We start from the raw sequence: 16,322 nt of genomic DNA, 5'->3' as shown, positions 1-16,322 counted from the left end.
GCAATTAAAGTGCTGGCCTTCTGAGAGTTCTTGCTATGATTGAAGAGAGAAGAGTTTTAGCTATCGGAATGTCCACATTTCAGGTTAGGCCTTTTCATTGCAGAAAATATAGAATGCTCCCAATGCAGTTAGAGAGTTTGAAACATCTGTGCATAGCTGTCAAGTTCTCCCCCTTTTTAAGGGAAATTTCCTTATGCTGAATAGTCTTCCTCATGAGAAAAGGGAAAACTTGACAGCTATGCACCTGTGACCTCTTACCCCACTTGTCCAACAAATGCCTTTGTGGTTAAGGGGAGTAAGAAGGGAGTAGTAAGTAGCTACTTGTGCTGTCACCAGGATTTCCCTTATACAGAGGTCTTCCCTTATACAGACTGTCTTCAGTCTAATTTATTTATTGACTTTATATTCCACCCTTCTTCCCAAAGGAGAACAGGGCGGCAAACAACAAATGACATGACACTAACACAGGGGTCCCCAGACTTACCGGCGTTTGGGCCGGTTCCCACCGCGTCGATCGCGCGGCGGGCCGGAGGACGGGGGAGCGCGCGCCTGTGCGGGCCGGCGGGCGGGGGAGTGCGCGCACGGGCGCATGCGCAGGGGCGCTTACTGGCGCGGCGGCGCGCTTCCAGGGTGGAAAAAGCGCCGAAAATCCATTGTGCGCATGCGTATGGGCCTCCCCTGACCCGGAAGTGCACCAGAAATGACCTCTTCCGGGTCGGGAGAGGCCCATACGCATGCGCACAAAGGATTTTCAGCGCTTTTTTCCCGACCCGGAAGAGCGCTGCCGCGCTGCGCGCCGTAAGAGCAGGCGGCGGGGGCGGGCGGCGGGGGTCGTCACGGGCCGGATTGGCAGGCCAATTGGGCCGCATCCGGCCCCCGGGCCGTAGTTTGGGGACCCCTGCACTAACACTTCCAGTACACATGCAGACTGGGAAAGATGTCAGCTTAAAAGATTTGTTGGAAGAGACGGGTCTCCAGTTGGTAGCAGAAAGACAACAGAGAGGGCATCTGTCTAATATTTTAAGGGGAGGGAATTCCAAAGTGTAGCTGCCACAAAACTAAAGGCCTGATTCCTATGTTGTGTGGAACCGACCTCCTGATAATATGGTACCTGCAGGAGACCCTCAGCACAGTGATCAACTTGGCAGATAAAGTATAAAACTATTTTTTAGATATCCTGATCCCAAGCTGTGTACACACCCAAAACACCACCTTGAACTTAAACCCAGCAGCTAATTGATTGCTTGTGTAACGTTTTTCAACATTAATGTAACATGTTAGTAATTTCCTGCCCCAGTGAGCAGCTGAACCACTGAACTTTGCACCAGCTACAACTTCTGGACCAACTCAAGGACACCCCATACATAGACGGCATTTCAGTAACCCCGGTTGCAGGGTACCAGTGCATGGACCATAGTGGTTGGGCTATCCTGGTCCAGAAGCACCAGTAGCCTTACTAGCCAAAGCTGGTGAAAGACATTCCAAAACACTTAGGTCATCTGGGCCTCTAGTGACAGAAATGGATCCAGGAGCACTCCCAGGCTATGAACTTGCCCTTTCCAGGGAAGTACAACATCATCCAAAGCAGGTAATTTACTAATTATCTGGACTCAGGAACTGCCCACTCACAGTGCCTTTGTCTTGCTAGGATTCAGAGAAAGTTTGTTGCCCCTCATCCAGCTCACCACTGAGTCCAGGCACTGCTCCATAGTATGAATCAATTATATACACATAAATGCTGGAGGTGCAACTTGTATAGAGCTAATATAGTCAACCCCCCCCCCCTCCTGCACTTGCCCTAAAATCATAAATCACTGGGTTTCCATAGCAACTGAAATTTTCTTGCTTGCTTTGACCATAAGATGAATAAGCCTTTTTAATTCTCCACGCCCCTCTCAATATTCCAGATCTATCAAGACCTCCAGCTTGTATAATGCCATAGATGCCTTCCAGTCTGTCCTATAAAAGAAATATGCAAGAAATATGGTTATTTAGGAATCTGTGTGCTGTCTGTCTTTCAGGGCTATACAGCCATCTCAAGGTGGTTTGTATGATAAAAACATACAAATTTCCCCATAAAAATAGCAATTCAACCTAAAAAAATACAAACCAACCACAAAAAATACAACCAGCAGTACAATAGAAAATGGGACTGAGTGACTAGCTCCAGTCCACTGGGCTGGAGGAGGTTCAGGATGGAGTAGAGGCCTCTCTTTCTGCAGCCATGCCTAGCTCACTTGGACAGTGCACTTGTCCAAGCAGCAAATGGGTGGAAGCTACTGCTGGCAGTATTGCTGCCAATGGAACCCCTCAAAATTGGGTTTTTGTGGGGGCGGGAGTTGCATGCTGGGCAGCACAGTTCTACTTCATCCTGAGCTACCCCTACTTGCATCATGTACTGTTAACAGGCCTGATCCTGGTCTCTTGGCTGCTGCAGTGGGTCCCCACCACCACCTCCCACCCTAGTCAGTATGAGTACAATATGAGTAAAGTGCTTTGTTAGCTGTTCATTATCACAAGATTTGGAAAACCTTTGGGAGTAAGCCAGACTTAGGCAGGAGCCATCGTTTCAGGGGAGTAATTCAGAATTTATGAAACCAGCAGTTAATTTTATTCTGGAACTGATTCAGGTTCCTGGTTTGTTGCCACAGTTGTTTTGAAATTGATTATCATTTTCTAACAATTTATTTGAGGAATGGGGGCAAGGGCTGTGTAAGAAAGGACCTGCCAGCAAATTGTCTGATGAACACGGATATTAACTGGTGCTCCTACTTTAAACAGGGAAGGTGGAATCTTAATGCTGTGAGGAATAACCTCAAGCAGCCAAACTGGATGTTGAGATCTTCGTGTTTCATTCTTTCATTTGTTCTTTAGATTACTGAAGTACATTGTTGGGGTTGGCCAACATAGAAAAAAGTGGCAATTTCTGAACTGGGACACCAGTAGTAAATAGTAGATTGGAATTCTTTTTATTCTAATCAGTAATTAAAATTTTATTAGCAGTCTTTAAAGATATTGACAGGGTGGCTCTTCAGGGATGAGCAATCTAAAGACTTGCCTTCTTGTTTCCATAGCAACCCAGCATCTCCATCCTTTCAAAGCAACCCAGCCTGCATCATGTACTGCAGAGGTATTAGATTCAGCAGAATTACATTAACAATCAAGTGTCTTTCCATTTCCTAAATGTTTGCTGCATGAAAATGGGCTGTGCTGGCATTTAACGAAGATAAGAGAGGCAGGGAGGGGGAGGGAAGCACACTCTTCTCCTGGAAACCTCTAATTTTTAGACTAATGATATTTCTCTCTTAGATTTGGATTGTTCATAATTCACCAAAAAGGAGCAATTTGCCCTTTTTAGACATTGTGTGCCTCTGAAAAAATCATAACAATGAGAAAATACTTTGTATTTTTGACCAGCTTACAGAATCAGTGTTTGTTGTACGTTTGCTTTAACAGATTGTGCAGGTCTTACATTAACAATGTGGTCAAGGTCTCAGTAAAAGGATACATTGGCAGAACACATTCTAGAACCCCTTATGTATGCAAATCATGCTTATGCCCAGAAATGCAGCTATACTCAGGTGCAGGGCCCTGTACTCTGTACTCTTCTGTACATGCTAATCCTTCTACTGTTAAGTAATATGTCACTCAGGCCCACCCATTTGCTGTGTTGCAGCAAAAAACAACCAAGAACCTTGTGACACCTTCAAGGGCAAATTTGGGAGAATACAGTAAACTGTTGTTGTTGTTTAGTCGTTTAGTCGTGTCCGACTCTTCGTGACCCCATGGACAGTTTAATGATGAAGTGGACTGCATCCCCCACAAGCATATGCCATAATAAATATATTAGCCTTTAAGGGGCCACAATACTCTTTGTTGTTCTTTGAAAATGTTATATTTAGATGAAAGTACTTCTTTTATTCTTGAAGTAGTCATCATTCCAACTCGGTGGATGAGGATAATAATCAAAAACTGATTTTAGATTATTTAGAACGTTTCTTTCTACACATGGACTCAAATGTTTTCGTATTGTTACCCAGTATCAGTAAAATCAAAAACCTTGCTCTCTCTAGGCATAAAGGAGGAATATGCAGCCACGGTCCCTCCATTTAAAAATACAGAAGCTCTGGTTTGCAGTAATCTTTAGGGGGTCATGGTAGATTTTTGCTATTGTTCCATTTTACAGCTGGGAAGGCTTGTTGGTTCAAGAGTATAATTTATGTAGCAGTAAACCAGCTATTCCAAAGGAAATACAGACACTCTGCTTGTTCTAATCAGCAAAAAAAGTTTTGTGGAGGGAGGAGAGGAGAAATTATGGTTCTCCTGCATCACATCTAGTTTGGCTCTAACATTTAACATGTTAGTTACATGGCATTAAGTTCCAAGATATGCAGAACCTTTTTTCAATTCATGTATTATTCAGCTCACATTTGAAGTAGCAACATGGAAACTGGTTTAGACATAAAAGGACCACCCAGCGAGGTAGATGCTATTGTTAGTACGGAACACTTTCCCACATCCCCACTCTTTTTTGAGGTATAGAATGATTCAGTAGTTTATTTTGGCTATACATGTGAAACCAGAAGTAAAAACTGTTGAAAACAGTGTTCTGTTCCATCAAGGTAATAATGCCAGAAATCCAACGAGAAAACCTATTAATGCCCCATAACATGTTAAATGTTGCAGCCAAGTTAGATGTGATGCAGGATGAACCATAATTTTTCCTCCTTGCTTTAGTAAATAAGGGATTTCTATACTGTACCTTCAATGGTAAGAAGTTCCCATCTTGGTTTATAAAATGTGTCAATTTGGTCCCCCCCCCCCCCCCCGTGAATAGCAACCATGGAAGGAAAAAACACATATATGTGGAAGACAATTTACAAACAAACAAACAAGATCAGAACTACAGTAATTGAGGGAGGATTTGCTTGCCTTTTTAACCCTGCCAAAGTGGTGGTAGTTGGTTATTAAGAAAATGGTGTAGATGGAGAGGCTTATTCATTCTTCCTTTCTCTTTTTGCATCTGCAAAGAAATCAGAAGTTTCTACTTCTAGTTTTCAACTAACCTGAAGTACTTGGAAAACCATGGTTTGTTTAACCAAGGGCCATTTGCAGGCTATGGAAGTCAGCAAATTGAGCAGGAGAAAAGTCCTTAGTGGTGGCTTACTTTCACAAGAAACAATGGCATTAAAAAAATTGCAACAAATTATTCTGCCACTGCTTGTAGCAACGGAGCTGGCAAACTGGTGTCTTGGTAGGCCATGATTTTCTCAAAAAATGTTTCGGGAAGGCAACCATATCTTGACACAATATTATTTCAGATGCATTGTGTGTGGAGGGAGAGAAAGATGGCTTCTCTCACAAAGGGCAGGGATCTAGTATGTTCACTCTTGGGGTTGGGTATTTTCCCAAAGACTGGGGAAATATCCCACAAGCTAAAACATTAATTTTTAATATTAACTTGAAAGTTTTAGGTCAATGCTTTGAGTGTGTAGTTTTAGATCTGGCTATTAGAATATTTAGGATACTTTTTCTGTGCCTGAATACTGAGCTAAATAGAGAACTTGTTTTCCCAGAGCAGTAGCCCACTTGATATCTCACTGTTATTGCTTAAGGGTGATTCAGTTACACTGGCATAAGTTTAAAAGAAAGAGTAGCGCTCCATTTGTAAAAGCGTTTTTCTTTTGATTGTCAGTGCCAAACACAGTAATACCAGAAATAGTTTCCAGAAAACTGAGCTGCCACTTTTCAGACTCTTTGGCGTCAATCCCTTTTATAAGGCTGAGAATTTTGTACTGAATTTCAGAGCCCTAAATATCACCAGCAAACGCGGTTCTTCATCTGGAACTGGAAAAAGAACAGATAATGTAAGAGATACTTAGAGGGTGATGGAACATTGCATGTACAAAGTTGGATCGAGACCTTAAAGTTCACATTATGATTCCCTTCTTGAGTACAGTGGTACCTTGGTTTGCGAACTTAATCCGTTCTGGAAGTCTGTTCTTAAAACAAAGTATTCAATTTACAAATGGAACACACTCAACAGGAAGCAGAACATGTTCTGCTTCCAAGGCAAAGTTCACAAACCAAAACACCTACTTCCGGGTTTGCAGCATTCTTAATCCGTTCATAAACTAAGCTGTTCTTAAACCCAAGGTACCACTGTAATCTGTATTGAAAATATTAGGTCACATTTGTGACCCCTAACTCCTGATTTTTAATTCCCAGTCTATGCTGTTGTAGAATAAAGTGATGGCACAACAGCCCAATTCTGTGCATGTTTACTTGGAAAGTATTTTGAGAAAAGGCTATAGCTGGGCATGCAGACACTTTCATGTTCAATTCCCAGCATTTCCAGATGGAGCCACTGCCAGTCAGTGTAAAGAAACATGAGCTACCGGTAGTTGGGCCAATGGTTTGATTCCATATATGGCAGCTTCTTATGTTCTTAAGCAAGTACTACTGAAACATACCCATTGCTCTGCAAGGCTGTTGTTGATTGCTAAGTTGATGACCTTGGGAATACCGGTAGCGGTGCTGTATTAGTTGCTTTAACACTCTGATTACAAGATGTCTTCTTTTCTTGTAGGTAGCCAGTGTTTTTCCTGGGGATGGAATGAACACGGGATGTGTGGCAATGGAACAGAAGCCAATGTTTGTGTCCCTCAGCCTGTTGGGACTTTGAGTTCTGCAAAGCTGCTTTTGATTGGATGCGGAGCTGGACATTCCATGGCATATTGTCATTTACCATGCTTCAACTTTCTACCATAGAAATGTCAGCACAATTTCAAGTACTATAATCATTGGTGTACTAATATTTATATACAGCTAACCAAGGTTGTGAAAATTACTGGGGAAACCGGGTGCTGGTTTGGAAGAAAACAAAAGGAACTTGTCTTGTAATACTCTTTAAAAACATAACCAACAATAGTGCACTGAAATAAAATATTTCCTGGTGAAAGTAGGCAGAATCCAGTGAAATTAGTCAAGGAACTATACTTGGTTACTACTCAAGTCTCATTAATTTATTTGGGAGATGGTAATGCCCAACATTTGTTAGGTTGCTCTCATATATATATATATATATATGTTTTTTGCTTGCTTCTTTTTTTAACAGCTTGAGCAATTTGTGTCATCAGCAAATCTGTCCACTTGACTGCTCACCCACAATTCCAGAACCTTCATGAAAACATTAAAAAGCACTGGTCCCTTGGTGGATTCCACTTCTTGTGTCTATTCACTGTCAGAATCATTCATTTATCCCCACTCTCTGCTTCCTGTTCATGCCTGCCTTTTAGCTCATGCCTGCTAAGCTTACTCAGGAGCATAGCTGCCAAGTTTTCCCTTTTCTCGCGAGGAAGCCTATTCAACATAATGGAAAATCCCTTTAAAAAAGGGATAACTTGGCAGCTATGCTCGGGAGTCGTTGCTGATGTTGCACAATGATCACCCAAATCTCCATGCCTATTGACACTCTGAAATAATTGTCAAAGTTTAGTGAGTCAGGACTTACCTTTGCAGAAGTCACATGGGTGGTTCTTCAGCAAGGCTTATTCGTCTATATGCTGGGTAATTTTATCTTGAATATTGCTGATGTGAAGATAATTGGATTATAGCTTCTGGGATCCAGACAGATCCTTTTTTTAAAATAAAAAATGGTATTAAATTGGCCATTTCCCAGTCCTCGGGTGCAGGCATAATTTACAAATTTTCATTAGAAGCTCTGCATCTTCACATTTTTATTCTCCGAGAGCTGTTAGGTAGATGCTATCTGGATTGAGTAACTTTGTTCATTTTAGTTTATCAATAAGTTCCAGAACTTTGTTACCAGTTATTTAGACTCCTTTCCCTAGACGGTTAGTTCAGACACAGGGATATGGCTATGGAAGGCTTTGAAGTTGAGACCAATGAGTTTTGTCCAAATCAGGAATTCGGGAGAAGTGTCATACAGCTTAAATAATGACAATTTTGTTGGGAGAGTTTTGGGGCTTGATGTGTAAGAAGAGGAGGCCAGGGAGGTAAAAGTTGCAGTAGTCTAAACAGAGGATGCCCAAAACAAGGAAAAGAGCTTTCACCAAAGGAGTGGAGAGGCAGGGGTATATTTTTACAGAATTGTGCAAGGAGAAGTGGTAAAGAGGGTAAAGAGTCTTTAGCATTCTGTGAAAACTGTATAGTGATCTTCTGGGGGTTCTCTCAACCCCCCCCCCCCGAGCAGATTTTCAGAGGGTGAAGGGGAGAAAGTCCTATTGTGCTAGCAGGAATCCTTGTGCTGACGTCTGCTAGTGCAACAGTTTAGTTGAAGGTGATTAATGCATTGCAATGGGGTGCACAAAGTAACGAAATTCAGTGTCAAAATTGCCATGGTTCTCTCTATGAACACTGGAGTCTACAGAAAATTGAATATCGCTGGAAGGTGAGATAACAAACTGTCAATCAGGTCTTTACCACTGAACATGATACGGCTTTCTACCATAAGAATCCTACGTCTTGTTAGGTAAATAGTATCAAGTGACAAGGATGTACTACAACGTAACAAAAGACAGAACAAGCAGCATTGCAACTGATTGTTATAAACATTAGTATTATGATTTGACAGCAAAGTGGCATCTTGTGACTTACCCAGCAGTGATGCTGGGGGAAAGGGTTCATCTAATAAAGTATCTTTCAATAAATACAACTCTAGAGGTGACCTCTAGCCCAGAGGACTTCAAGCCATGGGGGAAAAACAGAATCTCGCTTAGATTCTTTTGGACAGTTCAAAGTTGGGTGCTCTTGGTATTATCCATGTAGGCAAAGCATGCACTAAGCCAGGGGTCAGCAACCTTTTTCAGCCGTGGGCCGGTCCACCGTCCCTCAGACCATGTGGTGGGCTGGACTATATTTTGAAAAAAAATATGAACGAATTCCTATGCACCACAAATAACCCAAAGATGCATTCTAAATAAAAGCACACATTCTACTCATGTAAAAATACCAGGCAGGCCCCATAAATAACCCAGAGATACATTTTAAATAAAAGGACACATTCTACTTATGTAAAAACGTGCTGATTCCTGGACCGTCCGTCCGTGGGCTAGATTGAGAAGGTGATTGGGCTGCATCCGGCCCATGGGCCTTAGGTTGCCTACCCCTGCACTAAGCTGTAGCCTGCTAGAATGATTTATTGAATCAAAGTGAAAGCTGTAATATTGCATATAGGTATATATGTGCCTGTGTATGTTTTCAAAGCACTCATATCTTGCCCTTTCTAGTAAAAGACATAGCATTTTTGTGCATAGCAGTTACATAGATTCATACAGTTGGAAGGGATTCCCCTAAGTCATTTCCTGCAGGCTGTGTGTGCACCCTAAATCTCTACCCTTTTTGGGGTGGTGGTGGAGGGGGTTGAGGGTGTAAGGGAAACTCAAGGAAGAAAATGTCATTCTCCTTAGACAGCTTAGCTGGGTAACTTTCTGTGGTTTTTTTTTGAAATACTTTGGATATTTATGTACCTCTCTTCATGATGAGATAAGGACATCCCTTTTTATTTGAATTCATTTGTCATCACAAAACCTTTCTGCAGCACTAATAATCATACTGCGTCTGGGGACGGGGCAGAGAGAGTAACAGCACAGCAACAACAACAATGTCTACTCAGTTCTGTTTAATTAAAGAGGTTTACTAGTTGGTCTGAGGTCCCTTCAACCTCTGCTTTTGTATACCAATAGTCTGTGTGACTGTTTCCCTCTCCCTGCCTCTACTGGTTACAAAAGATACTACAAAAATGCATTGAGTCTCTAGTACTTAATTCATATTAAGAACCTGACCTTATTAAAGGCTTGCTATTGCTTGGGTAAGTGCGGACTGTGAAGTGGTGTCAATGAGAAAGTAGCAGGTAGGATGGTTTGTTTGAAGTCAAGAAAAATCATTGCTTTATTTGGAGCGGTGAGGAGAAAAGAAGGGCAACCATCACATGAGTGTTGCCTTGGGGCACTTTCATCCTATATACTTCAGTGCTCAGCTCAATTCTGAGTTTTCTACTTTATCTCTGCTCTGTTTCCTTTGAGTCCTGGCATGCTCATTTGTCCTAACAACCATTCCTTTCAGTGATCGTATTTTCTTTGTGCCTGTGAAACTTTAAAGAGGGTGAGAGTGAGAGCAATTTATATGAAAAATCATTTTCTCCTAGATTAATGGCCATTACGCTTGACTCTTATCACAGTGTCATTAGCTAGAATCTTTTCTGGAGTGAGAGAATAAAAGAAACCACTTTCCTGACTAGCTTTTGCAGAATTATCCCACCATACATCATGTGTCACACCAGTTCATGGAAGATACAATGGGTTTGCTGCTTAAAGATTACAAGGGTGTTAATCTGTTACATGCAGCTACCATGTCCAATTTTATATCTTTCTAAAACTCAGTGGATCATCTGAGCCTCATATACTAGAAGGGCGATCATTTAGTTTAGATGGAGTAGATTCTGTTGGAAATCCACCCTCCCACCTCTTAAAATGATGTGCAGTTTCTGAAATACACTAGCCTAATAATAATTCAAGATTCTTTAGAATTTGATATTCTGTTGTAGGACTTCAATTGAGAATGTTATCACCGCTCTACACAGATCGCTTGTGGCTTTAAAGTTGCTGTTACTCATATTGTTATCCTCTTCCTAAACAGGGTAGAGAGAGGTTGCCACACAATCCCTTTTCTGAAAATCATGCATGGATTTCCTGAAACCTAAGCACAAATCAATATTGCAGTTTTGATAAGGAAAGTCTTTGTGGCTTTGGGTTGACTTCATCAAGCGATTTCCCCTGCTGCTCTATCCCATCATGATCTCTAATTTTGAAACTGGCCTCCTGACTGTACCATCTGTTATCCATAACCTTATAACAAATCCATGTTCTTCTGTGATTGATCTTGGAGCCTGTTCCAACTTAAGTTCAAGCGTGTCGTGCTTCTACCCATACACCCGCTGTAACGTGGGACTCATGCCTATCACTCACCATAAATCATCGATAGAGGGGGAGGCCTATGGATCTCACAGTGGATGAGAGCTCCATTAGTTCCCATTTTGAATGTTAACATCAGAAAGGAGGGGAAGAAAAGTGTGACCAATTCATGCTTTCTGCTTTCCCCATTCCTTTAAATGTTAGAACCAGGCTACTAAGATGATAATAACTGCAAAAAGCATATCTCCTATTATATTTGAATGGATTCAGAAAATTTGGTTCATAGTTAATATGATTAAGCTAACTTATTGCAAAGGAATACCTATAAACCAAGTTTATTCTACAACATTTCCCGTTCAAATATATACTTCTCATACCAACCAGTAGTTCCAGAAGTCTTATTTTCTTCCTGAGATGTTTGGTAGAGGTATTCAAACAGTGAATTTGTAACCCTTGAAGAAATACCTTGCACGGGATGTTCAAACTACAAGAATCTCTATATCTTACTCTTTGAATCCCAAATGAAATATTATAGCTCCCCCCATGACTCTCTGTTACTACCCTTAATATCTGACAGCTTTAGACATAACTCACTACTTCCTAAAATTATTTTGCCCTTGATCCCCTTTAAAGACTTACATGGCGTGGGTTGCTGTTGTAAAGTGGAGAATTTAAGAGAACCACAGAAGAAAACCCAACTTCACATTATCATCTAAAAAGCCAAACTTTTATTATTAAAGGGGAAAGAAGAGAGGGAGCAAAAGAGACCTACATAACTCTACGTTATACCTTCCATTTGTTATATTTATTAGTGTCGTGAAGACTGTAGACACGAGTTGTATCAAGGATTTGGGGGAACCAGTTGATGATGCACTCACCAATTTTGCCATTTTAGAAGCAAATTAAAATCAAGCTTCTTTTATATTTCCACTGGGAGTCCTGTATTTATTCACAATTTCAGAAGTGTATCTGGAAACCTCTGATCATTTTAGAAAAGAATTCTGATTTACACTGTACAGCAGGCATTGAAACCATGATACAAAATTTATTTCATGCTAGGATTTGTTTTGCATAACATTGTGCATGCATTTTACTCAGAAGTTCTAAATTGCATACAATGCCATCATCTTGTTTCTTAAACTCTGAGACAAGCTTACACTTGAGTAGCTTCCTGATTTGTATACTGTAAGTCCCAGATTTTCTGATTTTTTTTTCTAAAAAAACATATTTTTTTTTGTTAAATTCATCACTGATTACGTAATGTGAACAATTTGCCATGAAGGGTCTTCACATTGGATCTATACACCAATAAAATACAACATAACCAGAGCTGGAAAATAAGTCTAGACCAGCTGTTACCATCAGGTCCAAGAGTTGGTCCCATGTTTCACAAGCATGCCAACAAAAACAGACAGGAAAAGAAAGTTGTTTGTACAGTTTACACAATTCTAGTTGAATGAAAAGTTCTTGATTGTTTTTTCATGTTAATGTGATGTATTTATGAAGGCTTGGTCAATATGACCGCCCGATTCCACTTTTAAAACCATTAACTCTTTTTATCTTGTATACAAAAAGAAGCAATCAATAGCAAAGGAATGTACGGTTTTAGAACATTTTACAGTTTGGCTACAACAATGTATGTAAAAGTAAAGAGCTTTGAAAGAAAATAGATCACTTTGCCTCCCACCCACCCCCTTTAAAGTTACTCATACAATTGCAGGTTTTTTTTGTTTTCATGCAATTCATGCTATGGAACAACAAAAAAAATTCTATCATTTGTTACATTTTGGCCATAGAAAAAGCCTGCAAATCTACTTATATCTGTGAAACCACATAGAATCATCCTGCAAACTTGCATGGAGTGAGATTACATTTGTCCAAATGAGGAGGTCTTCTATGCCTGCACAGTTCCACCCAGACGTTTACAAGCCATCATTGTCCATCTCGTTCTCTCCATGTCAAGTCACTTTGACTGCCTCTGTTGGCATATATTTAGCAATGACAGGACTTTCTTTGCAAAGATCTGCATGTAAAGAATATAATCAATACTTGAGCTTCTCTCCTGCGCTTTTCAAATCAAGCTGGGTGTTTTAAAGGAAGGAGGACTAAGGTGGAAAGAGCTACATGCAGAGGCAGCCAGTTTTCTTCTCCGCCAGTACTTTTTCCCATGCAGCCAGCCAGCCAGCTAGAGACCTCTCTACAGTGTATCTTATTGCTTTCAACATAGAATAGGCGCCCATGCAAAGTTTCATCCTACTGCGTGTGTTTTGCTCAAACTCCTGCAGGGTTCCTATGGCTCAAAAATATCCTGAGTAAAGCAAAATCTTCAATCGTTGGCAAGTTTCAGCATTGGCCGGAATGCCTAACCCATTCCATAAGAGCCAGTGGATCCACCATTAGCCAAGAAAAAGCACATACCAGCCTGATGCAACCTTAGAGGAAACTACATGATGCATCCACCTTGTTGTCTTATGTTCCAATATCATGCAGTGTTATGGCCCGCCAAAGCTACTAATGCCCACCTAGTGTCATCTCAGCACTACCGATCAAGGGTGTTGTCAGTGTAAGCGTTACTAAAACCAGTAGTAACACCGTCCCCATGAGATGCTACCGAGAGACAGACCGCTTCAATCATCATCATTTGCATTATATTGTGACAGCACATAGGTCAATTGGAAAGAATAGCATTTCTTTTTCTTTTTTCCTTCTTTTTTTTTAGTATGATTTAGACCATTCTCTGCTACTGATCCATGCTACAAAATGGATGGGATGGGAGACCAAGAATGTCTCGTTGGGCTAGGAGAATTGTAGGGTGCAGGCTTTGAGGATAATCCTACCGCTTTTCCACTTATGCCAGCTATGCTGTTAAGACTCCGTGACATTTCATAACCTTCATTTAAAAAGAAACAAAAAATGCAAAAAATACAGCATTGGATCAACAACAGAATGGTCAACAAAGTAGCCAGATCAGTAGCATCCTCATGCTTTGACATGCTGAGAGTAGTATCCCTTGCAACATGACCATGTCAGAAGCAATCAGAAAATGGTGGAGAGGGGAAATAACTCCCTTGGATGGAAACCCTCTACTATAATGTAGGCAATGCCATAAAGCAGCTGGAAGCAATAAATATCCCATGTTCTATATAGCTACATATCACATCATCTGAAGGTTGGGCCCTCTAAAAAGATGTCTTTATAACATAAAAAGCCCATCCGAAAGCAAAAGCAGTTATTATGTTGCTATAGAGATACTACTCAGTTTGTTTACCAGTATTGTCGCATGCATTTGTTTTCCTTTCCCCTCTGCCAGTTTTTAGACATGCACAAAACAGCTCAGCAAATTATAGACAGTAAGACAATCTAGGAAATGAAATTTGGTTGGAACACAAAAGGTATATATACACACCCTCCCACCCCTCAAACAGGCCAACAATATGCTGACATTTTATACTTCTTTAGTTAGCTAGCTCTACTTTCACTCAACAGGCAGAGTCTGGTTCTTGTTGAGGTGCATCATGGGAACTACACTTTTTTAAAAAAATCCCCAGTGAGATGACACTTTGCAGAAGTCTCAGAATACACTGAAGCAAGAACCAAAAAAAGAAGACGACTCCAGTTGAATGAAAGTAGCCAACACCTATCCAATACAGAATCAGATATAAAACACTTTGCTACAAAGGGAATTTTCAGCAGAGATACTTTCACATGAAAGTACAATTATCCTACTATATCTTATCATCAATAGGCTTTGAAGTTAGAATTACAGCTGCTCTATTTCTACAACTGGCATTTATTCATAGTCTCCCCCTACCGATACATCCTACAGTTTCTGTAGAGTACGATCCTGTGCCATGGATTCCACCCTACCATATTTGCAGTTGGTCAATATGCAGTGTTACACTCTATGGCCACAATTCATTGTTGTTGTTTTTGGTAGGGGACACCCAAAACTTGGCTTGCTCTTATATGGGAACATACCACAGAGTATTCAGCAACCATTCACAGAAAGCTCCACAGGCACATTGGAGCCTCTGTCCACATGCTGGAGTTATCAGACCAGGGCGTATGTATACTACACTGAAATGGATTTAAATGATATGTTTTACGTATCTAAGCATGTGCTTGATAATATCTTAGGGTGAGTATTAATTTGTTTGCATTTTCACCATCATCAGTTCGCCTGCTAAAATATCCAGGGAGATTGGCAACAGGCCACAATAACGAATGCTAACCGTGGTCAAGGCAAATGAACGTGGGAGCAAAAGGAGAGCATAACACTGTCTTCATGGAGTGGTGGCCATTCTACTGAGTTATGAAAGCTGAATGGGCTAGAGTTTAATGTTATGTGCTGTATATGGATAAGAGATGGCCAAACAATTGTCTTAAGATGCCCGCACTTTCTAAATAGCTGTCATTCCTGGATTATTTCAATCACATTCCTTGGGGAAGAAACTGGAATAGATTAAGGATACTGCTAACTACTGTCTGTTGGCACTTGTTGAAATAAACCAACATGGAAGACTAAGCTGCTTGACACTATCACACACATTGTTTTAATTTTGCTTCCCTCCCCATTCAGTGGTTCCCAAACTGGTACCTGTACCCTTAGGGGCACACAAGCACTTGCCAGAGAAAATGTAAAACAACAAAACTTATGCCAAGTGATCGCTCCTTGCATGACATTTGTTAAAGGCCTCTACAAGTGACCTACAAGTGACCTTCTGGAAATTCCGCTGAGCATGTTTGAATTGCCTCCTCCCTTCTGCCTGCCACACATGAAATGGGGGTACAGAAGAAAGAGAAGGCGAGAGCTTAAAGAGGTTTTGTAGCAGGTGAAAGAGTTGGAACCATGTCCCACAGCAATTACAACAGGAAGGTGGAAAGAAGATTGAGCTGTGAAGCCTTGTATGGCAGCTATGGTCTTGGGGGCTGGTGCAGGGGAATGTTAGATTTGCACACTAGATGAAATGATTTAAAGAGTTTGGGAACCACTGTTCCTAGCCCAGATTAGTAACTTAAAATGCAGGCATCAGGCTGTTATTGTAGCACAAGAAGCCCCTATCTAAAACAAGCTCACTACTTATCAGTAAGTACTTTATCTCTTAAACTATGTTACTATCTATGTGATTACAGGACCTCATCTACATACCCTTTCTTATTCCTCCATCAGGCGGGCAGGGATATTCCCCGGTTGATAAGAGGAAGCAAGGTCCATATCTCTCCCGAGTGCCAGAACGGGTAAAGGGCAGGCCTTCCTCGGGTGACATAGCCTGGTCTATGTGGGGGCAGTCTTCATTTGCCAGCGCCGCCTTGGCCACCTCCCCATTCAGTTTCGAATCTTCAAACATATAAGCAGAAGGCTATTGAAACACTAAGAATGGTTTTATC

General features: G+C 41.1%; 1 protein-coding gene across 3 annotated transcripts in view; it reads left to right on the top strand.

Annotated features, from left to right (window-relative positions):
- SERGEF (secretion regulating guanine nucleotide exchange factor) overlaps nt 1–13,678 on the top strand; it is a 96,303-nt gene extending 82,625 nt beyond the window's left edge. For 2 of the 3 annotated variants that reach the window (XM_035120459.2, XM_035120412.2), the window contains one exon: nt 6,590–13,678. In XM_035120459.2, coding sequence (XP_034976350.1) covers nt 6,590–6,771 — 182 coding nt within the window. In that variant the 3' untranslated portion in view covers nt 6,772–13,678. The remainder of the gene's footprint in view (nt 1–6,589) is intronic. The other variant, XM_035120430.2, reaches the window with a different exon arrangement.
- Nucleotides 13,679–16,322: the final 2,644 nt, after the last annotated feature.

Source organism: Zootoca vivipara, chromosome 1, assembly GCF_963506605.1.
Source record: "Zootoca vivipara chromosome 1, rZooViv1.1, whole genome shotgun sequence".
NCBI lineage: Eukaryota > Metazoa > Chordata > Lepidosauria > Squamata > Lacertidae > Zootoca > Zootoca vivipara.
Note: the sequence above shows the minus strand (reverse complement) of the source record. Positions and strands in the feature narration are given on the sequence as shown.